Source organism: Anarhichas minor, unplaced genomic scaffold, assembly GCF_050575085.1.
Source record: "Anarhichas minor isolate MPS153535 unplaced genomic scaffold, ASM5057508v1 ptg000003l, whole genome shotgun sequence".
NCBI classification, from domain to species: Eukaryota; Metazoa; Chordata; class Actinopteri; order Perciformes; family Anarhichadidae; genus Anarhichas; species Anarhichas minor.
Window position 1 is genome coordinate 680,904 of NW_027466449.1, and position 23,105 is coordinate 704,008.

At 44.1% G+C, this 23,105-nt stretch overlaps 1 protein-coding gene across 3 annotated transcripts in view; it reads left to right on the forward strand.

Annotated features, from left to right (window-relative positions):
- The first annotated feature begins 4,647 nt into the window (after positions 1–4,647).
- mtor (mechanistic target of rapamycin kinase) overlaps positions 4,648–23,105 on the forward strand; it is a 79,394-nt gene continuing 60,936 nt past the window's right edge. For all 3 annotated transcript variants that reach the window (XM_076092635.1, XM_076092643.1, XM_076092653.1), the window contains exons 1-21: positions 4,648–4,787; positions 5,253–5,395; positions 5,609–5,717; positions 5,902–6,134; positions 7,275–7,475; positions 7,571–7,705; positions 7,790–8,065; positions 8,580–8,688; positions 8,931–9,114; positions 9,288–9,416; positions 9,630–9,874; positions 10,763–10,972; positions 11,188–11,393; positions 12,019–12,141; positions 12,469–12,552; positions 13,357–13,449; positions 13,802–13,936; positions 15,115–15,244; positions 20,899–21,149; positions 21,266–21,352; positions 22,718–22,885. In XM_076092635.1, coding sequence (XP_075948750.1) covers positions 5,267–5,395; positions 5,609–5,717; positions 5,902–6,134; positions 7,275–7,475; positions 7,571–7,705; positions 7,790–8,065; positions 8,580–8,688; positions 8,931–9,114; positions 9,288–9,416; positions 9,630–9,874; positions 10,763–10,972; positions 11,188–11,393; positions 12,019–12,141; positions 12,469–12,552; positions 13,357–13,449; positions 13,802–13,936; positions 15,115–15,244; positions 20,899–21,149; positions 21,266–21,352; positions 22,718–22,885 — 3,237 coding nt within the window. In that variant the 5' untranslated portion in view covers positions 4,648–4,787; positions 5,253–5,266. The remainder of the gene's footprint in view (positions 4,788–5,252; positions 5,396–5,608; positions 5,718–5,901; positions 6,135–7,274; positions 7,476–7,570; positions 7,706–7,789; positions 8,066–8,579; positions 8,689–8,930; positions 9,115–9,287; positions 9,417–9,629; positions 9,875–10,762; positions 10,973–11,187; positions 11,394–12,018; positions 12,142–12,468; positions 12,553–13,356; positions 13,450–13,801; positions 13,937–15,114; positions 15,245–20,898; positions 21,150–21,265; positions 21,353–22,717; positions 22,886–23,105) is intronic.

A 23,105-nucleotide genomic window follows, 5' to 3' on the forward strand; every position in this document is an offset into this window, starting at 1 on the left:
ATTGTGGCGGACTCATGTGTCTCTCACACCCAAACATGCTTTCTGTGTTCCAGTAAAAATGTCAGCCTTATGGTCCATGAGGTTTGCCACCATCATCAGTAGCCGTCCTCTATCTGAATGGATTGCCACCGATAAGGTTGAGTTAAAGATAAAGGAGTGTCAGTGAGGAACCCCATGTAGACTGTCTCTGCTTCATTACAGATAAGGACCCAGATAAAATCCCCTCACTTCCTCGCGCCACACATGGTGACTATATATTGCCTAGAGTGGATTTAATGTAGCCACACAAGCACGTGGTAAGATGAAAGTAGAATCAAGGTCATACGGAATATTCTAAAGCCCCAAAAATTGAAAAATGTTAATGTCAAATGCAACGTGTCATTGTGTCAATCATTGTGTTTTTAACCAGCTGTGAAGTGTTCACAGGCCATGCTGACGGCAGGGCAATCAGAGAGCGATAGCGAGCCAGCTTCCATTACTCTTAGTTGGTTTACGAGACCTCTCCATCCATCTGCTCCCCCCCAGCTCCCTGCTCGCTTCTGCGGACCGGCCACAATTTCCAGACGCCCATTTTATCTAATGGATGCCATTCATTCATTCCCAGCATGCTCGTTGGCAGGGGCTCGCCAGAGTCCATTAGAAAAATTAGTCCACTGCGAACGACCACGCCGCTGCAGATGAATGGAAAACCTGTCTGACTCCGAGCGATGTGGTCGCCAGCGTTGAGCTGATTTTGTATTCCGTAGCTGTGGGCTTCCTCTGCTGGTAGATGTGTAATGAGATACATTTTGATGTGAAATTGACTCGTTCAATTCACCGTAAAAGCGCTCTGCTGTCTCCTCTCTGAATCTCACCATTACCTAAGACAGTAGTAGAAATGATGAGCAACGTCTCCATGGAAACACCAACACCTCTGTAAACCCGAGGCACCAGTGTTCACTGTTAGACTGCCTGATTTAAGGACCTTCTGATGTACAGTCAGGGACTCAGTGTCAGAGAGGACCCTCATCTCCATAACCCGGCCTTAGGTTTCCCTGCACTGTGATTCATCGATTAGTGTTTGATCCATACGTCCCACCAAGGGAAGGAAACGTGATCAATAGGCTGACTCTGTGTGTGTGTGTGTGTGTGTGTGTGTGTGTGTGTGTGTGTGTGTGTGTGTGTGTAGCTGCCCTTCCTAAGTCAGTGAGCTGGGCACCGTGCCAGAAGACAAACTAAGCACTGTGACGAGAAAGTGCAGCATCACCATGGCTTCCCCTTCTGCAGACTTGGTTTCGACCCAAAATGGCTGCCCAGTTGCATTAGCTAATTGCACACCCCAGCGTCTCCGTGCCACTATGCACATTTTCAGCTGTGCTGGTTCACTTCAGCCAGACGATCGCATCCTTTAATTCTGCCGCGACCGTTATGTTTGGACCCACCTCTATCCGTGAAGAAGATATTATTATTTATTGAAACATTATGGATCTTGGAGATTCACATATCAGTGATCATCTCCTCTTCGACCAAACATCCAACAGACTGCTGTTGGTACCACTTTTGCTTGACCACGATGGTAGTACCATAGCTATCCATATATGCATTGTGTTCTGGTTGGGCTTTATGCTGCATTCATGCAATGTCTGCACAATGGGAGGAATGGGAAACCTCCTGTTATCCCCACTTGGGAGCCTTACTCCAAGATGGCAAACCTACATTGTAAGCCTAAATCTCACCATACAGTAGAAGTCTAGATTAGCTAGTTTATACAATGTTATATGATTAGTTAAAGCAGATGCAAACAAATAATGCATGGCTCCTTTATTGATTAGCTGAACGGCATATAACTGCCAGCCAGGGTGGCGGGCAATTGTAGCTATGAGGTAGCTACATTATGTTGAGGTATCTTGAAGTTTGTGTTTTTTGAATCAACTTGCCTGTTCATAATTATTGTCTGAACTATACGACATTAATGTTAAATTAGCATGGATGTAAAAAAAATTATTGCGGCCGAGATCTGTTGGTCAAAAACTTGAAAGCGTAAAAAATGAAAGTGCAAATATTCTATTTGAATATGTGTTGTGGTTTTTGCTGTGGACCTATAGCTTGTAATCAATACCATTATTACATATGGTATCTCTATTTAACAGCAACTAGTATTCATTGTACTTAGTCAATATCCTTCAACAATTAAATTCATTGTCGAAAAAATTATCAGAAAAAGAATGTCTTTCAGATACAGCAATAGCAGGACACCTTCATGGTAGCCAACCCCAAATGGTAGGACTACCATCACCATGTTTTGCTCCCAAAGCCGTCTTATTGGACCTGGATTGGATACTGAACACATCCACAGGCGTGTTTTCCCGTGCAGTTGGGTAAGGCCGGGACCCAGCTCTGGGCTGTGGCCAGGTAGGGGATGAGAGACGCCCCCACCTTTTTCTCCCCCCCTCCACTCTCTCCTCCTTCGATCTAGCCAGAACGAGAGGCTCCGTCATAGGGGGAATATTTCAAACGCACGGCTGAGTGAGGAGGCATGGCAGAAAATAAACAGGAGAGACGGCAGGAGGAGGAATCAAAGCCTCGGACTCCCACAACGTCCTGTCTGTCACTGAGCAGAGGAGGCCGGCTGCCTGTCAGGACAAGAGCCCTTTGTGGCTGTGAGTGTGCATGCATTCATGGTACTCGAGTGTTTTTTATGTGTGCGTTGAAGTCAAGTGGCTGCATGTGTGTAGGTGGCGTTCGCGGCCCCATGGTTAAGAATCACTGTCCTAAAGGACCACCGGACCTCAGACTGGGAACCACTGGTATACCTGAGTCACTAAATGAGAGAGGGAAATGTTTGCTTACCAGAGGAAACATCCATTACACCACGACCTCAACCTAATGATGAGGGTGATGTAAAAGAAGATGGTAATTATGGTTCAAATGCTTTTGACCTTTGGGGTCTAATTTCCTACAACTGAAAAACAAGAGTCTAATTGGTGTGTTGCACTGTGGTAAATGTCACTGGTCAGAGCTTCATGCAATCCAATATTTCCCTCTCAGTCATACAAGCTGGATGTTTACCTGGACAATGTCTCCCCCCTGAGGCTGAAGATTATTTACACCGTGAAGAAGAAAAAGAAAAAAGAAACAACCACACATAAACATCACCCATAATTAATTTAATGCTGGCATATTTTGTTCCATGTCTTACGCAGAAGCTCAATGCCATTTAGTTTGTACACTTCTCGCATGCTTGTAATACTCAAACATGTTGCTTTTGACATGGTTGTATTATCATTACATATAATGAATGTGGAGAAGTAATGTCGTCTCAATTCATTCTCATCTTTTCTGAATCCTCTACTCTTGACAGATTACAGTAACTGAGCTTAACTGCAAATATCTGTAAGATTTTGGGTAATCAGGTGATGCTTTTGAACTTTATAGTTATATGATTTTTATGTATTCATTTTATTGTTTATGAAAGTTAGTTTTTTTCCATATTTTCTTTTCTTTCTACTTTTAAGTCTTTTTTATGGATGACAACCAGAAGACAGCAAACTAAGAACTACATCGTGTATAATGAATAATTTGTCAAACATATGACAGTAAAAACCTGATTGCACGTTCATTCGCTGTGCCTCAGTTTGTTGCACAGCTTCTTCAGTCTCTTCAGTTCTGTTGGATGTTATCTTTAAGGGGTTGATCTCATCTCATCTCATTCGTTGTCCTTGTCTAAGTTTAGGTTTTCCTCCAAATGTAACATAGAGACACAGAAATATTAGCAGGGCCACATTAAACTGCTGGGGGACCCTGGGTTGAAAAAAAGCCCCAGTGAGTGATCTATTCCTCCTACTCTCTCAGGTGTGTGTGGTAGTTTATACAGTGTATGCGATATGTAAACACAAAATAACTATGAACATCTTAAATTGTTCAGATTTTAAGAAGAAGAAGAAGAAGAACTTTATTAGTCCCTCTTGAGGATTTTATTTGTTTCGCTGTTATTTTTTCTTATTACACACATACACACACATGGGAAATACAGACACATATTGCCAGATGCCAGAGTGAGATGCCAGAGGTATGGCCGGGGCTGCTGAGGGTTAGGGTTATAGTCAGCAGCCCCAAGCAGTCAGGGGTTCAGTTGGACTGACACGTCTCCAGCTACCAGTCCACCACAGTCCGTAACGTGGTCCGTATTGGACTTGAACTGGGCCACACTCTGGTTCCTAAGCCAAGTCCCCCACAGACTGAGCTGTTGTCGGCACATTTAAAGGAGGCTACAGCATACGGCTTTAAGATGAAATAATAGAGCAGGGCCCATTTTAAGTCGCTTAAATTGATATTGTGCTTTAATCGTGAACTTTCCCAAACAGATTAAATAAGCAGTAACCAGTTGTCGTAATTGGCAAGTCTGACATTTTTATTTTAGCAATGACACTTTCAGGTAGTGAGTTAACTTTCATACAAAGTATGTGAGTGAAACGTACAATATTTCTCATTGGGAATATCCGTTTGTCCCTCTCTGGAATGTATGTGAATAAAGTGTAAAGTATTACAAATTTACAAATACAAAATGTTCCAGTAAGGTGTCTCAAAACTGTACTTTACTCAAGGACATCTGCGCTACATGCGTTCAGCTCTGCGCAGGCCACTCGACGCAACACAGCGCTTGTGAAGTTTTCCGCACGTACCCTGCTGCAGACGGCCCAGCCTAACTTAGCTAACATTTCTCTGCGCTAGCTAGGTAGTCGTGCAATGAGAGATATTCTGCAAGAGCAGAATAGCAATTGAGTGGCCGACACATATAAGAGAAACACGTAAGTGGTTCAAAGTGACGTTACTATCTTGCTAACACTTCGCTACAGTAGATAGCTTAACCTTAGCAGTAGCTAACGTTAGCTAAACAAAACCAGCATGATACACTCATGAGGCTCTGTGTTAGCCTGTAACCTACGTGACATAACATAACGACACACTACTTAGACGTGTCAGTGTTGTACTAACTCTTAGTATTGTACAGGATATACTTTTTCTAGTTTCGTGTAATGTCTCTGTTTGGTATGTTGAGTTAATCAGTAAGGTTTCTGAAGCTAACCAGACGCGTTAGCTTGCTGCAACGTCAGCTAACAACAACATTGACCTGTGTAAACAACTCAGGACGGATATACTCTCTTTCCAAGTATGGTCTTTGAACTTGTTATTCTTTGTCTTTGTTGCATTTCCTTTGACGACCCAGGACGTGTTAGCGAAGGCATAAATCCACGTTATATGTCTCCTTGCAGATTAAGCCATCCAAATGGTGATCATGTCAGGCACAGCCACTGTGCTGCAGCAGTTTATCAGTGGGCTGAAGAATCGAAATGAAGACACCAGAGCAAAATCTGCCAAAGAGCTGCAGCACTATGTGACCACAGAACTCCGAGAGGTAAAAACATAAAAGTAAACATGGATGTAATAGAAACCTGCCACGAGGATATGATTACAATATACTGTTGTTGCCCACAGCTGAGTGATCAGCTGTTTACACTGATTCATTGTGGATATGAAGACTTTTTAGACACCTAGTTTTCTTTTTTTACTTCATTGTACAATTCATCAATTATGCTTTTTCAACACACATTTTTTGTGCCTTCCACAGTTAAGCCAAGATGAAGCCACTACATTCTACGATGAGTTGAACCATCACATATTTGAGCTGGTATCCAGCTCTGATGTGAATGAGAAGAAAGGAGGGATTCTCGCCATCGGTAAGCCGTAAACATCGACATGCTTTATTTCACTTTATTAAATGTAACTTTTGATTTACCGACGATCTGGTGGAATTCTCCAGAGATAAGTGACTGTCCTGGATGTATGTCACCTGAAGATGTGCAATACAGTACACATTATGTGTGAAACAGCATATTACTGAGACTCAATCCTGTGTTCCAGTGAGTCTGATCGGAGTGGAGGGAGGCAATGCCACCAGGATCAGCCGCTTTGCCAATTACCTGCGCAACCTGCTCCCGTCCAGCGACCCTGTGGTGATGGAGATGGCCTCTAAAGCCATGGGCCACCTGTCTATGGCAGGGGACACCTTCACTGCAGAGTATGTGGAGTTTGAGGTGAAGAGGGCCCTGGAGTGGCTGGGAGCAGACAGAAATGAGGGCCGACGCCATGCTGCAGTAAGTGACTCACAGACGGCAGGGGCTGTGTTGTTTGTTGTTGAAATAAAGCTACTTCTTGGTGGTGTGTTTACAGTATGTGTGGTGGAGATGAGGGCTGAAGACAGTTTGACTCAAGATTGTCCCATTGACCCGTTTTTACTTTGTAAAGCAGCACTAAGCTCATTATGGTCGAGAACACACTCATTGCTGTTCAGGAGACAGTGTTGAACTTTGCTAGTGAAGGAGGAAATTACCCCTTTATTTACATTCCAACATTTTTATATTTAATACAGGTACATGATTTTTGCCAATTTTCAAACACGTGGAATACATTTTCAGATCATACAAGAATGATTGTCAGGATCTTGCCCCCTCTAAAGGGAAATGATCGCTGATGGTTTTGTGGGCAGCTATTCATGCTGACTCTGTGCCGACATCAACGGGAAGAATGAAAATGTTTGAGGCGACCAAAATAATCAACATGAATACTTCTATTAACCTGTAAAATTTTTGATTTGTTTGGTCAAGCTCGATTGTTCAATTTCCTGCCAAATAACGGGGCAGAGTGAGGCTTTCGGATGTCAGTGAGCTTTGATGCTGAATGTGTAAATGCAGATTGTGTGGCTTGAGTTGATAAAACAAGTGCATTTTCTATACAGTTAACAAGTGCAGCTCGAATTAGAAGACACTCTTGCCATGTATGTTAACAACCCAGTCATAACGTGACGTGAGCAAGGTGGAGCCCGCGTTAAAAGCATATTTTTTATGTCACGTTAAGCATTTATGCTCATCATAGTAGTGGTCATAATCACAAATATTTCTAGAGTACTTTTATTTAAGTGGCACAGTTTCCTCCGAACACATTAATCTCTCACGCTCTCTTTACCACATCGTCTCTGAGTTGATGGTTTGATGGTGAATGGACACATCATTTTAGCAACCAAATATAACATTGTTGTAACAACAAATTTAAGATGATGATGGAACAATACACACACAATTTATTTCCAGTAGCACTTTTTTTTTTTTTAATTCTAAGGGTTGATATTAATTGCTGAGTGATGTCTCAAAGCACAATATTTACACATATTTTACACTGGAAAGACCCAAGAACGGCAATCAATGACCAGCTGTGAAATGCTTTCCTGTCCTCTCCAGGTGTTGGTGTTGAGGGAGCTGGCTGTGAGCGCGCCCACCTTCTTCTTTCAGCAAGTGCAGCCCTTCTTTGACAACATCTTCTACGCAGTGTGGGACCCCAAGCAGGCCATCCGGGAAGGGGCTGTCTCTGCACTGCGAGCCTCTCTCATCCTCACCACACAGAGGGAGACCAAGGAAATGCAGAAACCGCAGTGGTACAAAGTAAGACATCGCAGTAACGTCCCTGCATGCATTTGCTTGAATAAAGCCTTTGTCCTTGTATCAGACAACACGAGTGTTCGTCTTTTCTGTAACAGCAAACCTTCGAGGAAGCAGAGAAAGGCTTCGATGAGACTTTGGCCAAAGAGAAAGGGATGAATCGCGACGACAGGGTCCACGGGGCTCTCCTGATCCTGAATGAGCTGGTCCGCATCAGCAGCATGGAGGGAGAGGTGAGGAAGCCGTGTTCACTGTGGAAACGTTTCTCGCATCCGCAAAGCGAAACCTTCATCTCAACCGTCTCGTCTCTATGACAGCGCATGCGCGAGGAGATGGAGGAGATCACGCAGCAGCAGCTGGTCCACGATAAGTACTGCAAGGAGATGATGGGATTCGGAGCCAAGCCCCGGCACATCACGCCCTTCACCAGCTTCCAGTCGGTGCAGCCCCAGCAGTCCAACGCCCTCCTGGGCCTGCTGGGCTACAGCACGCCGCAGGGCTTCCTCAGCTTCGGAGCCACGCCGGCGCCCGCCAAGAGCTCGCTGGTGGAGAGCCGGTACTGCCGCGAGTTGATGGAGGAGCGATTCGACCAGGTAGGTCTCACAGAACAGGTCTGGCTTTTCCCCAGAAAAGCTGTTTTGGTAATTGCTTCATCTGACGATCATTGTGTTGGTGAATTGATGTTGTGGGCTTAAGAAGAGATGCATACCAAGCCATGGCATTTTACAATTTCCCAAGTAATTCAAGTGATAGAAATAACGATAACGTCCTCATAATAGTGCCAAAATGAGGCCCATAAACATTTTACTACCCCCCACAACAGAAAATGAGAAGATTATCAAGCTGTTAATAGCTGTGATGGCGATTTAAGTACAGCATAATTATGATGCTTCTTTAATGCATATCAACCCTTGCATCTCTACACTTTTACCCGGGTCTTGGCAAATGTTTTTTGTTTGAAAAACATTGTATTTATGTGCCATCTCAAAAAAAAAAAGTATATGTGGAAAGAGTATGTGTATAAGGTGAACAGCACGAGGCCAGCGCTGCTGCTTTAGCACCCGGTAAATCTTAGTTGACACGCTTGTATTATGTGCTTTTGTCCAGGTGTGTCGGTGGGTGCTGAAATACAGGACCAGTAAGAACCCTCTAATCCAGATGACCACCCTCAACCTGCTTCCACGCCTGGCTGCCTTCCAGCCAAATACCTTTACAGGTAAGACAAGTTAATGTTTGAATGTAACCCAAGATCCATTTTAATCTTTAGTAAAGTAACACGCAGCCATGCATTCTTTCCCGTCACTATATATCCACTGGGCTTTGACAAGATCGGTCCTAATATCAATGAGCTCTGCCGGGATAAATTGCTCATAGTTTCCCCCTAGTCAGTTATGTGTCGCAGCCTACACTTATCTGTGTTTAACCATTTGCACTGTGGTGCTTCCATCCACTGCTTAGACCAGTACCTGTCGGACACTATGGGCTACCTGCTGGCCTGTCTGAAGAAGGAGAAGGAGAGGACGGCGGCCTTCCAGGCTCTGGGACTGCTGGTGGTGGCCGTCAGGACAGAAATCCAGCCGTACCTCACGAGGATCCTTGAGATCATCAAGGCCGCCCTGCCGCTCAAGGACTTTGCACACAAGTCAGTCATTTAATACATGACATGATGGCTCTAGCAGCTTGTAGTCTCTCTATACTGCCAATTATATTTCTTCATTTTGAGATATGGTAGACCTGTTTTTAAATAATAATATTGGGATATTGTTTATGAAATGAAGAGAGACTTGCCGTGAGCTCATGTTTTCTTCCTTGCAGGAGGCAGAAGACCATGCAGGTGGACGCCACAGTGTTCACCTGCATCAGCATGCTTTCCAGAGCCATGGGTCCCAGCATCCAACCAGACATCAAGGAGCTGCTGGAGCCCATGCTGGCTGTGGGCCTCAGGTAGGACAGACTGCTCTCTCCATGACGCCGAATGATTGAACTAACAACAAGTAGATGGGTTTAAATCCAGACTTTGTCTTATATGGCTTGTTCACTTATGTTTAAAGCTCCATGTGGCGATACACACACCACAACACGCTTCTTTGTCCTCATCTTAAGATGACAACTATGATGATATTGGGTTGTTTGTCCTTTTCGTCCCGGATCGTTTAGTCCTGCGCTGACAGCGGTGCTGTACGACCTGAGCCGTCAGATCCCCCAGTTGAAGAAGGACATCCAGGACGGCCTGCTGAAGATGCTCTCCCTGGTGCTGATGCACAAGCCGCTGCGTCACCCCGGCATGCCCAAAGGCCTGGCTCACCAGCTGGCCTCGCCAAGCCTCACAAACATCCCCGAGGCCAGCGACGTAGGCAGCATCACACTTGCCCTACGCACACTGGGAAGCTTTGAATTTGAAGGCAAGAACCTTGCACGAGACACAGCTTCATAGCAGGACTATCATTTGATTCTTTAATGCTTATTTCTTAAGAAACTCAGCCAAGGAAAGTCCACAGATTGAAAAACATGTCCAGACCCCCAGTTCAGTTCGAACACACCAAACACCAGTGATCTTTGGTTCAGTCAGTAGAAGAAAATCATTATTTTTAGATATGGGCATTACAGCCCTTAAATTAATCCTAAAGCATGAGAAGAAATAACAGATGGACATGACTCCTCGGATTGGACTGCACATTCAGTAGAATTGGGGAAAAAAGGTTTTAAATTGAAGAGGCATAAACCATCGGGTATGGACCCACACGGGTGGGGGGGGGGGTGGGGGGGTGGGGGGGGGGGGGGTGCACGTAGTCTGTAAGAAATGATTAAGTGAACCGCTGGAGTGGTTGTATTGAATGCTACGTCCAGCTGTTTTCTGGATTGGACCCATGGGGGTTTGAGGCAGCATACCACAGGATCATACAGCAGCCCAGGGTAAAACAATCGCTTCTTAAAGTCTTATGTTGTCATCCTGTAGTGGACTGTGGGGTGGGTTTGCCTTTCTGTGCACCCTTTACTGCACAGATGTTACGAGTAATGGAACATTTCTGGCTCTTCTTTTAAAAACAAGTTGTTGACCAACTCCCACTGCAGCACACACATCCAGACCTCTTCAGAGTTTAGTTTTGTAACCCCAAACTAATTGAAATGGAAGCTGTATACATGCATTCAGTGTAGTAAAACCTAACATGGTTTATGATTACCTGTATTTCTACCCCGACTCGTCCTGAACTACAGTTAAACCAAAAAATGGCTGTAATGCCAAATCTCCCCATTTCAGGGATCATTCTAACTCTCCGTTCTTTCTCCAGGACACTCCCTCACCCAGTTTGTGCGCCACTGTGCCGATCACTTCCTGAACAGTGAGCACAAGGAGATCCGGATGGAGGCCGCTCGGACCTGCTCCCGCCTCCTCACGCCCTCCATCCACATGATCAGCGGCCATGTTGTCAGCCAGACCGCCGTGCAGGTTGTTGCGGATGTGCTCAGCAAGCTGTTAGTTGTTGGCATCACCGACCCAGGTAACGCATGAAAGAATACAACAAGGGGAGGAAGGGGACGGCAGTAGCATGTGGATTTATTGAGCTTCGTTTTATTTTGAAATTGGTTATGATGTCTCTGAAAGTGATGGGAACTCAATTATGCAAGAATCGGCATTTGATTATAAGAAATGTTGCATTGGAGGTTGAGAGTCAAAATGTCTGTCTTTTTCTTGTCCCTGTCCCCCCCCCTTCAGATCCAGACATTCGATACTGTGTGCTGGCATCTCTCGATGAGCGCTTCGACGCTCACCTCGCCCAGGCGGAGAACTTGCAGGCGCTGTTCGTTGCGCTGAACGACGAGGTGTTTGAGATCAGAGAGCTGGCCATCTGCACAATCGGGCGCCTCAGCAGTATGAACCCCGCCTTTGTCATGCCCTTCCTACGCAAGATGCTCATCCAGGTAGGAGAGGCACAGCAGATGGCTCACACGGAGCAGCCAGATGTTTAACAGCTGTAGCACAAGTGACAAATTGTCATTTGTGAACATCAGGTCGGGGTGACAGTCTGTCCAGTGGGCATGAAAGACAAAACCCTCATTCCTAAAGACTAATGCTACAAATTTGAAATATGTTGAACTCAATACATTTCCACATAGAGGTTTTTAATCACATTTTAAATGGATGATGATTATTATTATTATTTTGTGCTGGAAATGATGAAAACATTCTCTCCAAGACATTTGAGAAATGATATCTATTTTTAAATTAACATCAAAGAGGATGTTAAAAAAAAAATAATGGTGTTAAATACAAATACAATATTTATATTTGTATCATCATGCACAGATATGTAGATAAATGTTCTTCTTGAAAATATTACTTGTCTGTTATTTCAATTGGACACCTTTAGATGGCAGCAAAGGCCGTGGTATTGTTCACAGTTTAAACATCCACAGTAGTCCTCTATTAGACCTACTGAAGGTTTGTTGTTTAAAGACACCATTATGTACACCTTGCATTAACCTTTAGGATTCACTCCAGATAGAGAAGCCTCCTCACTTAACTCTTTTCTGAATCCTGTTGCAGATCTTAACAGAGCTGGAGCACAGCGGTGTCGGCAGGAACAAAGAGCAGAGTGCTCGTATGCTTGGTCATCTGGTGTCCAACGCCCCGCGCCTCATACGGCCATATATGGAGCCCATCCTCAAGGTACACCACTGCCACTCTCCACTGTGAAGGTGTTGGTGTGTATGAATGTAAACCGGGCTGTTACTTAAGTGGAGCGTGTGTACTCGGTAGACTTCACACATCAAAGTGTGTTGAGAGTTGCATTGTGGGTCATGTAGCCGCCAGGTTTTGAAGAGAGAGAAGAATGGTTCAAATAAAAAAATGTTATAGGGGTCCAATGCAAAGTCTGTGGAGGACTCTTTTACAATTTAATTTCCTGAAGCTCTTCAAGGATTGTTTTTCAGATTATTAAAATTATGGAGAGCTCTTTGGTACATTAAGTGACCACGTTACCTTTTTCATTTGCAGGCTCTCATCCTCAAGCTGAAAGACCCAGACCCCAACCCTGGAGTGGTCATTAGTGTCCTTGCGACCATCGGCGAGTTGGCTCAGGTAAGGCTGAGTGCTTCAATTTCTCCAAGTTGTAAGAGGACACTATTAGCCGGTGTATCATATTCATTCTCTAGCTGCTGCTGATTGAAACCCAGTAAATCCGAGCAGAAGTTTTCTTTTTTTCCCCCTTGTGCACATTATCTCTCGCTGACACAGTTTTAATGCAAGCATTCTGAGCTTGTCCTTTTCTGAGGTGGAAAGTTCAGGGTAGATCCCCGCCCATGGATCTGTGCATTGCTCCCCCCCCGTCCACGTGATTCGATGGTCCCCGCACAGGAGTCAGGAAAGCATGATTAAAGGCAGGCAGACTCTGCAGTTCAGACAGAGTGCAGGAGGTGCTCAGGTAGACCGAGTCTTCACGGGTGACTTAGCGCAGGAAGAGACAGACGCCCAGCTGCTCGGGAAGCAGCACAGGGAGACGCGACAAAACGTAGGGAGTTCAGACGACAGCCATGAAATGCCAAGCCAACTTGCATGCTTTGTAAGTTTTAAGCCACTATGTTTAGAGTTCGAAAATGTGTTCACAAAAGAGACTGTAGTCAATGTTGCAGCAAAACACCCCCTCTACCCTAATGAAGCCGACCCAACTTAGAGAAGTCTATGTAAAACACATACCATACCATCATAATAATTAAACATAAGGACTGTGGTTTGATATGGTCCGATTGAAACTGTTCATTTATATTACTTGTCATTTTAATGTAAAAAGTAATTATTCCCGCCCTTTCAGATGTTAGAAGGTCTTAGTGACGTACAATTGGACAGTGTGGTGTTGTTTACTTCACCTGTGCCTACCTGTGTCAGGTGAGTGGCCTGGAGATGAGGAAGTGGATGGACGAGCTTTTTCCAATCATCATGGACATGCTGCAGGACTCCTCCTCATTGGCCAAACGACAGGTACGCCAAGAAAATCAGTGTCCGCCTACAATACGCACCTACTTTCAGTTTACATAGCAGGATGGACAAGTATTGTGCGTCTGGTATTTCCTGTTTAAACAGGAGTGTGTGCCAGGAGCTTACACAGAGAGGATAATTCAAAAGTAGTAACCAATGACCTGCAGGATTAATGGCTGTAATGTTCTTTTCCACCTATTTACACGGAATATAGTGTACAATAAGATTACATCAAAATCAAACGAAAGTAACTGTTGCATTGTTATTTAAATAGTTCCATTTTATTACAAGGATGGTGAAGTAACAATGCAAAGAAAAGTGTATCCCAAACATTATACTTCATGCTTTCCACCAGGTGGCGCTGTGGACACTGGGCCAGCAGGTGGCTAGTACAGGTTATGTGGTGGAGCCCTACCGCAAGTACCCCTCCCTTCTGGATGTGCTGCTCAACTTCCTCAAGACGGAACAGAACCAGGGCATCAGGAGAGAGGTACGCCACTTCTTGTCCCATTTTTACCCCACGGTTGTCTTCATAGCAATGTGAAACCAACTCCGTCATTCTGAGGCCAGACACCCTCCCTGTCAACGTACACTAAACAAATATAGGTCTCTGTAGTTGCATTGACTTGACTGGTAAATTGTAATCACGTGTATGCAGACAGTATGAGGCGACAGTATGATGCTCTGGCATTTCTCGCCCCCGGATCCAGCATCTAATACGTCTGAAATCCAGTTGGGCTCATTATCCAATGGTAGTTGCTAGTCGAGGGTGACTATGTACCCTGTACAAACAGCAAGCATTTATGTCAAGTTTTAGCTTACTTTTGTACGTTGTCGGGTTTCGTATGAACGTCTGTCTTTTGAGTATCATACGTTCAGCTTGTAGGCCTAAAAAGATGGCTCTGCTTACTGCTTTAAAGAGTGTGTTCAGTTTGGATTCACAGCACTACAGATTCCAGCCGTCTATGCACGTCTATTTGCACTATTATACACCAATATTAATAGTATTGAACTATTTATAGAATTCGATTCCTGCGTACGATTGTGTCCAACTTGTGTGATCCAAACATTTCCAATAACTCCAGAGCGTTGTGAAGTCTAAAAGTAAAAATGTATTGAAAAAAAGACAATAATTTATCAAAATTCACATGTTTTATATTACATGTCTAAATATTCTGCTTCGATCCATATTTGTTAGTCTTTCAAAAACAACATTTTCACTGCGGTCAAAAAACAGTTGTCTCTACTGCTTGCTGCACGCTAAGGGAGGCACGCAGCAACGGTGTTCTAGCAGCAATCTAACTGCACCATTAATCACATTTATATACCCCCGATAACCAAAATCAGTTTTTTTCCACATTTATTTAGGGTCATGACTTCATGACGACAGACCTTCAAATCTTCATTCAAAAGCCTCAATAGAAGCTCTGAATGTAAAGAAACGACACATAGCCTTATATGCTGCTTCAACAGAGCTCCAGAACTATACGGAGGCCATAACACTTTGTAACTGCTGTCAAAAGAATGCTCATTTTCTTAGAATGCTGAGAGCGTGACCAAGTCTGACCGTCTTGTTGAGGAGTTCTCTGCTGTTAGACATGTGTTCCGGTGGAGGGCGAACACCGCTCAGTGGAAGATTTGCTAACCGTGTGCTGTGCGCTCCAACAGGCTATCCGTGTCCTGGGCCTCCTCGGAGCTCTGGACCCCTACAAGCACAAGGTGAACATCGGCATGATCGACCAGTCACGAGACGCCTCCGCCGTCAGTCTCTCCGAGTCCAAGTCCAGTCAGGACTCAGGTAGGCCACAACAGCTGATCACAGTTTTAGGAATACTATTGCGCTGCAACTCTTTCACCACGAGTCACAATGGAAAGTAGTTAAACTTTTTATTTGTGTTTCTCAAAGTTACGGCGGTATTAAATTCTCATTCTTCCAAATTCTTTTGCAATTCTACAACAGCTGGAAAATCTCTAAATCAACAGGAACCTTTTTCTAAAATCTCACGTTTGTCTGTGTGAGCCTGATGGATAGTGTTATACAGAGTCTGTATGTAGATCATCATGGAATTTGTGTTGATTTTTATCAGTCAGCCAGATTGTGAGGGGCAAGTAAACCGCAAGGCAGAGGTTTTTGGTTCACATGTAATGTCCAGTATGCTGTAGTTCTTGTGTTTAGTATTTTAAAAGGAATGATGTTTCCACTAAGACATGAAGGATTTACTGTATTACCCCTTCTGACACCCTTTCATCTCTAAACCTCTGCAAAGCCACCCGTTGAGGTGGTCCAATGCGTTTGGCAACATTAAGAACATACTGTGTGTGTGTGTATATATATATATATATATATATATATATATAATAGTGTCTCGACATTAATATAATATAAATCAGGTCCAACCTCTAAGTGCACGCATCTGGCAGCAGGCAGCCGAACACGCTCCATGAAGACGGGCTGTGAGGCGACTTATTGGAACAAACAGCTCCAGTTTTAAAGGTCGGCCAGTCAGCAGTTTAGAAGATGCATGTAAACGTAAATGTCAAAAGGCGTCTGAGATGTAAAACAAGGCTTTTGCATTTGTCATAAATTGATTTGTCAGTTCTCATGCAACGTTTTGATTCACATTCATGAAGAGTTTAGTGTTTTAAAGCAGCTGATGTTAAAGTAAAGAGGGTCCCGGATTATAACCCTTTGATAAAGCAGCTGGTCCGTCCTAGTGGTACGAGATGTTTTATGCTTCACTGAATTGAACAATATTAAATTGTGGAAATTCAAATTGAGATATTGAACCACTTGAATGCAATGAATGCATGCACAGATTCCCCTCCGTTAGCAGCAAGTCAGTGCTGCAGAATGTGAGTAAAACACACTGTGACAATTATTCTTTGGTCCGAATAGGATAGCTCTGATTTCATCCTCAATTGCTTCAATTGCTGAATCTGACTCACAAAACCAACGTCCTGCCAAAAAACGCATGTGATTATCTACAGCTCATTAGAAATAGAGGACAGAGAAGTGAAACACTATTTTTCGAGGTCTCCTCTGCATTTGAAAAGTCAACAGCAGCTTTGGGTTTGAGAGTTGTTGGATCTTCGCTCTTCAGGATCTAATGTCTGGCTTCTGTCTGATCGACGTCCAACTCAAACCTCCAGTTGGGCTGATTGAGCCAGTTTAGAGGGAAATGTAACCGCGGCAACTGGATTGGGACTTTTTAGACTGGAGAAATAATTTAGAGTGACCCACTTTTGACTTAATAAAGTTAATGATACACATCACTTTTATATGTCATTTTATATATGAGGATTGATACTGAAGCTAAAATGTATGACCAGCTGAATCATTCGTCATCACACATCGTTACAGAGATCTATGGCTGTCAAGCTCAGTTTGTTCTCACAACCAATGAGAGCAAAGCATGAGCGTTACAGCGTGCTACACAAAGGTCCCCTTATCCTACCGTAGCAGTATCTCTATGGAAAGATACATTCATGTCCAAATACCATGGTGTCATGGTTACATCAGGTTACACATCTGGGTCATATTCAAACCCCCAGGAAGAGCGCCGGGCTTTGAAGCAAATTTTACATAGTGTACAATGATAATATACGACTGACTCGGTCACGTGATGCCATGGGGGCCAAAAATACTTTTTCCCATAGACTTACATTAGGGGACGAGCCGCCTGTAATTCAGCGACGGCGAATATACTTTCAAGTACGAGTAATTGAATAGCTTTTATTCAAACCTATACATCCCATACAAAAGTTGTAAAATGCGCTATCAGCCGGATCTAGAGTTATTTCCCTCGCTCCATTCATGTGAATGAGCCCGGCGGCTGGGGGCCGGGGTTAAAGGAAACGCTAGTGTGCTTGCTCTATGGGCCCCTTGGATGCAGAAGATCGGCGTAAGTATTTTTATACTCGGAATTCAAACTTTTCTTTGCTTCATGTGCCACTGAGCAACTTTCATAGAAATGAATGGGGTGCCGCCTCCAACGCTGTATCAGTTCTCTTTATAAGTCCGTGGTCATCTTCTCTCTTTAGCTCTTAGTGTACGCACGGATATCCATCAGAACAGTCTTAAGCCCAACAGGCTGCATTGTTCTTTACTGTCCACAATATGAAAGACATAATATAACATACTTGTGATTTTGTGATGTCAATTGTCACCAAAAGCATTCGGATTCATCCACTGATGATTATGAGTGGAACACTTTGACCCGATAAATCACAACAATGACTGTAGATACAAACGGTCAACTCGGGGCTCCACTCGTCTGCATCTAAGAATGTGATCTTGGGACAATACGGTAATAGTTTTACCAGTTTTCCTTCTCCGAGTAAATGGTCTGTGACTGGAAGTGGAGGCTGTATATCTGTTGGCAGATCAGGGTCAGTGTCTGGAGCACTAGCAATATCTGACAGCATGTATTCTGTTTCGTGGGAGGTCACTGGCGGAGGCCCGTCGCCTCACCTGACTTCAAACGAGACCAATCACGTCACTACGGAACGCCAGGGTCATAAAACTGATGAGACGATGCCCTCTTAACAAGCTGTATTTACATCTGTTATTATGGCTAGGAAACAGTCCAGCTTTTCTTTTTTTTTTTTCTTCTCTTGCACAGCTGAAACCTGAATTACTACTGCGCTGCTACCTCACTTAACTACACGGGTGCCTGTTTGTGGGCTGTAAAGATACACATGTGTTGCCATCTATCACCGTCATTACTCTGGACTTGGCGGAGGCCCGGAATAATAAAAGATCCAAAGCTACCCCTCTTTAGCCCGTGAGCCCTGTGCCAATCTGTTTAGTCTACAGTCCGGAGTCTTCAGGGAGACAACTGGAGCAGCTGAAAGCCTCCTCCTGCAGAAGGCCGTTGAAACGCTGAATACCACGGATCTGTATTCTCAGATGCCTCGTAAAAAACATAATCATTCCGTGTAGATAAACGGTCTGACTGACCCCATTTGCATTGCCTGTCACAAAAAAAAACCATGAATAAAACTAGTGAATTTAAGAAAGACGTACGCATTATCAATGTTAAATAGACCACCGCTGTCGCTTGGTTTCTTTTAAGAAATGCATAAAGAAATCGCGCTCTGTAATTCTGGGCACGACTGCTGAAACCCTCCATGTGGCTCTTTTTTTAGATGCTCCTGTACTTAAAGGGGATTCTGAAGTGGCTTATCACATATGGCAGCAATCACACAAATACCCTCAAAGTGAGAATTACTGGGTGTTCAGACCAAATGGCACAGTTTGAAAGAAAAGCGAGGGGCGCAAACACGATCCAGCTTTAAAAAAAAAAAAAAAAAAAAATGCTATCCAACAGAATGGTTACATTTCTGTCATCTCATCTTCTGCTTTGTCGATCGCACGGCGAGCAGACGCATTACTCTTCATTTTCCGACAACCAGGAATGTGAGCTTGCACTGAAGTTGCATTGTGACGTGATCAAAAATGGGCCTTCATTTTCTCCATGCGGTGCTAACCTGAACTCAGCCTTCGCCTTGGCCATTAATGCTAATTTTACGCAATAATGTTCCTTCTTGCCTTTCTTTTTAACGTTCATGCCTATCCTGTTCTCCATGTAATTACATTTTGAACTGTAATGAGCCGAAACGTATAACCGTGTGAACCCATATCATCACGCATTACCTCATGATGCTAATAGAAGAATGAAAGTAGCTCAAAGGAGAACCGACACGATGTTTATGTTAGCAGGAAAAAGGTGCTCTTGTGGTTTAAACAAGACTAAACACACCAGAGCATAGTCATCAACTACTGCAATCCAGCTTCGTTAAATACAACCTTTGATTTGTTGTCCACTGCTGTAACACAGGTCGGTGCCAGAACTGACGAGCAACAAGCCAACAATATCAGCTCTCTTCTCCCGTCGGCCTGTTATTGTTGTCTTACTTTACAGAAGCACTGTAAGCTGTATTTAGAGTGAAGGAGGAGGTGTTGATTTGGATGGTAGGGGGGGAGGGCGACTGGTATGCCGTAAATCACCATTGATATACTCTCGCACACTGCAGAGTTATTGCCCGACTAATAGTCTCTGAGTGTCATGACGTACCTACACAGTCACAACGGGTTGGGCGGATGAAGTTATTGTTGGAATTGGATTTAAACTCATAAAATGAGCTCAAATACTCAAATGATGTTTATGATCACATTTGGAAAATGATAGAAGTAGTTTAGTTTTAGTTTTTCTTTTTCAGAATTGAGCTGGAAGTGTTCTTTTACCTTTTGACTGAAGAAAGCGCTGACTGCATCTGACTGACACCAGTGCTGGCTTCACACATTGAGTTAAACACAAGTTCTTTTCCACCACAGAAATGCAAACCGCCAGTTATTTTAATACAGGGCTACAAAGGGGTTATTGTTTTCAAAGTTTATCTATATTCTAACAAAAAGAAGCAGGAGAACTGTCCTGTGTTTTATATTATGATCAGTTGAGAAACACTGCAGACTAAATGCAGATATGTCATCGGCAACTCGTATAAGATTTATGTTGTTATTTCTCATATGTAAAGAAAATAGTGATTGGACCTCTAATCCAGGAACCAATTGATTGATGTTATTAGATATGTAACCGTATCACATTTGGCTCGTGTTGAGCGCCACTGCCTCATCCAGGAAGGTTTAGCATTTCCTGTAGAGACTTGTGGGCTGCTGAGATAAAGGAGCACTTGAGAAGTCCTTGTCAACTTGTATTACAGCCACAAAGCTTCCTTCAGGTGATCGACAAAGGAGGAAATTTCTTTTTGAGCGTACCAATTGCTACATTTTGCGGTGGCCTTATCATTGATCCAGTTCATTTAACATATTATTTACCGTTTGAACACCAACGCCTGGTGTATGTGACTTTGTCATGTTCACATTTTTCCGCGTTTGCAAGGACCATATGAATGCGTCTTTTAAATAAATCTGACCAGAGCCCGATGGCTTGTGAAATACTGATAGAAGGTGTCAGGTGTGACCTTAAAGTTTGAGCGAAAGAAGCTGCAATTCTCAGCTGTATTTGGAGCTAAAACCTCGGAACAAGCGTTCTTGCGCTGTTACTACATATTTTTTGAATAATTGGGACACAGCTTCTGCATATTGTGATACGATGATTTACTGGGGTACCTTTTATTGTGTGCCCTGGCCTGCCGTCATCCAGTGCATGCTGGGATAGGCTGTCTGTGGATGGACAAGATGGTTCTTAGTCTGGTTAGGACCAGGAAGTGCCAAGATTTCAAATTATGTGAATACAAACTGTGTGCTACTTGTTTCAGTTTGAGGACAATTATTTTCCTCATGGTTTAATGATTCCAGAGAAAAATATAGCCCCGACTTTTATTTCCTTGTGCACCATACAGCCATTTCCTCCTCGAGAGTAAAAAGTTGCTACTAGTGATTTATGATTCAAAAAATTAGCAAATGTCTCTATTTTCTCTTCCTCACAGCGGACTACAGCACCAGTGAGATGCTCGTGAACATGGGCAACCTGCCCCTGGACGAGTTTTACCCCGCCGTGGCAATCGTCACTCTGATGCGCATCCTGCGGGACCCCTCGCTCTCCAACCACCACACCATGGTGGTCCAGGCCGTCACCTTCATCTTTAAGTCTCTGGGCCTCAAGTGCGTCCAGTTCCTGCCGCAGGTCATGCCCACTTTCCTCAACGTGATCCGGGTCTGCGACGCCAGTATCCGAGAGGTAGGTAGCGCCACAGAATAAGAGGGGAAGAGGCTGTCTGGTTGATAATGTCAGTTATTCTCATCAGCAGCGAGTCCTTTACTCTTTTTCCTTCATGTGCTCTTTTTGCTCTCCAGTTCCTCTTCCAACAGATGGGAATGGTGGTGTGCTTTGTGAAGATCCACATCCGCCCTTACATGGACGACATCTTCACCCTCATCAGAGTGAGTAACTGTGTCAACACCCCCCCCCCCCCCCCCCTCTCCCCCCAAATCCCCTGAACTGATCATCCAGCCGCCCTTATTTTCCTGTGAGGCAGGCAAACAGCTGCAAACTCTTTAATTGCACTCAGTTGTGCTCTCCACCAGACTCATTAGGAGCGATGTGTTCAGGCCCCCTGGATGAAGTCTGGCCCCATGTCACACAGCGGTACACATCGTGTGTGGTGGTGTGGGCACCGTCCAACCAGATTAAAGAGGCTCATTGTGTAGAATGACACTTTCTAGGAGCAGATCAGCTCACGTGACATTCACCCCTTCTCACATGATGTGGAACAACTGCTAAAGCCATAGCCCTTGAACCTGCACAAACACACTTGTCTATGACATAATCACATAGCAAGGCACAAACTATCATATGACATGGCTTTGTAACGGAATCTTGGTAACACTGTTACCGGTAACTCCTCCTGCAGAAAAGTAATTGAGAGAACCGAAACCCCTGCGCCTCAAGTCCCTCTGAGTTAATAAATGGCGAGTGAAACAAAGAATCTATTCATTTTTTGCTCCCGCATCCAGATGAGGGGGCTGGAATAGCCATTCAGGATGTACACTCACTCGCTCTCGAGTCAGCTGCCACAGGCTGGGAAAGCAGGAAGTTGGGGGGCTGCTCGAGACCTCTGGCCACTGACTAAACACCTCTGCCAGATCTCACAGCTGAAGCCCATTGACTGATTGACGCATTGCGTGACTTCAAGTCCTCCGCCTTAACTCCGATTGCGATTATCTCTAATGAACGCGGCGGCCGTGCCGAGATTTTCCAAAAAAGACGGTGTCGCAAGCCACCCAGACGTGATGTCAGTCCCAGTTGACGGGGAATCGTCTCTGTCGCACTCGCACGAATGGAAACACATTTTGACCCGATTCCTCAGACCCACACAAACACCACGCGAGAGCAAGGTGGATGAGGTAGTGCTTTGGATGTACCCTCTGAATATTAAATATTTAATATTCAGAAATTGGACTCTCATGAATTGAGGTCACTTTTATTTAGACATATAACTTACTGCAGTCACATCTGTCTCTTTGCTTAGGTAAGATTAGTTTTGTGTATTTTTTAAGATCACACATTTGTGGAGAATTTTGGTTCCAGGATTCTCTACAGTCTGACCTTATATTATTTAATTGTATATATTTAATATCTTTATTAGCCATTTGCGTGATAGTATTGCAATCCCTTTTAGAGCTGTATAGTAGCAGAATGCCTTTTGCGAGTGTGCTATACAAAGCAAAGACAGTTTAGTTTATGGAAGAAATATTCCTTATCATGGTATTCTAATTCATGGCAACCTCTTCTGTCCTGCCCTGTAGGAGTACTGGACACCAAACAACCCCATGCAGAACACCATCATCCTTCTGATCGAGCAGATCGTGGTGGCACTGGGTGGAGAGTTCAAGCTCTACCTGCCTCAGCTCATCCCACACATGCTGCGTGTCTTCATGCACGACAACAGCACCGGACGCAGTGTTACCATCAAGGTCAGTGCACCAATCCTAATGTGCGATTGTAGGCCGACACCCGGCTAGAGTAGTGGTGCGTCACTATTCTTCATGGATTTAAAAGTATAATTAGTGATCAGAGTGTACACCGAAGGGTATCCCAACCACCACAATACAAAGACAAGAAGCTGCTGTCACTCCTGAACTGATTCACACAATAATACTGAGAACCACAAATTCTAAGACATTATTATTTCCC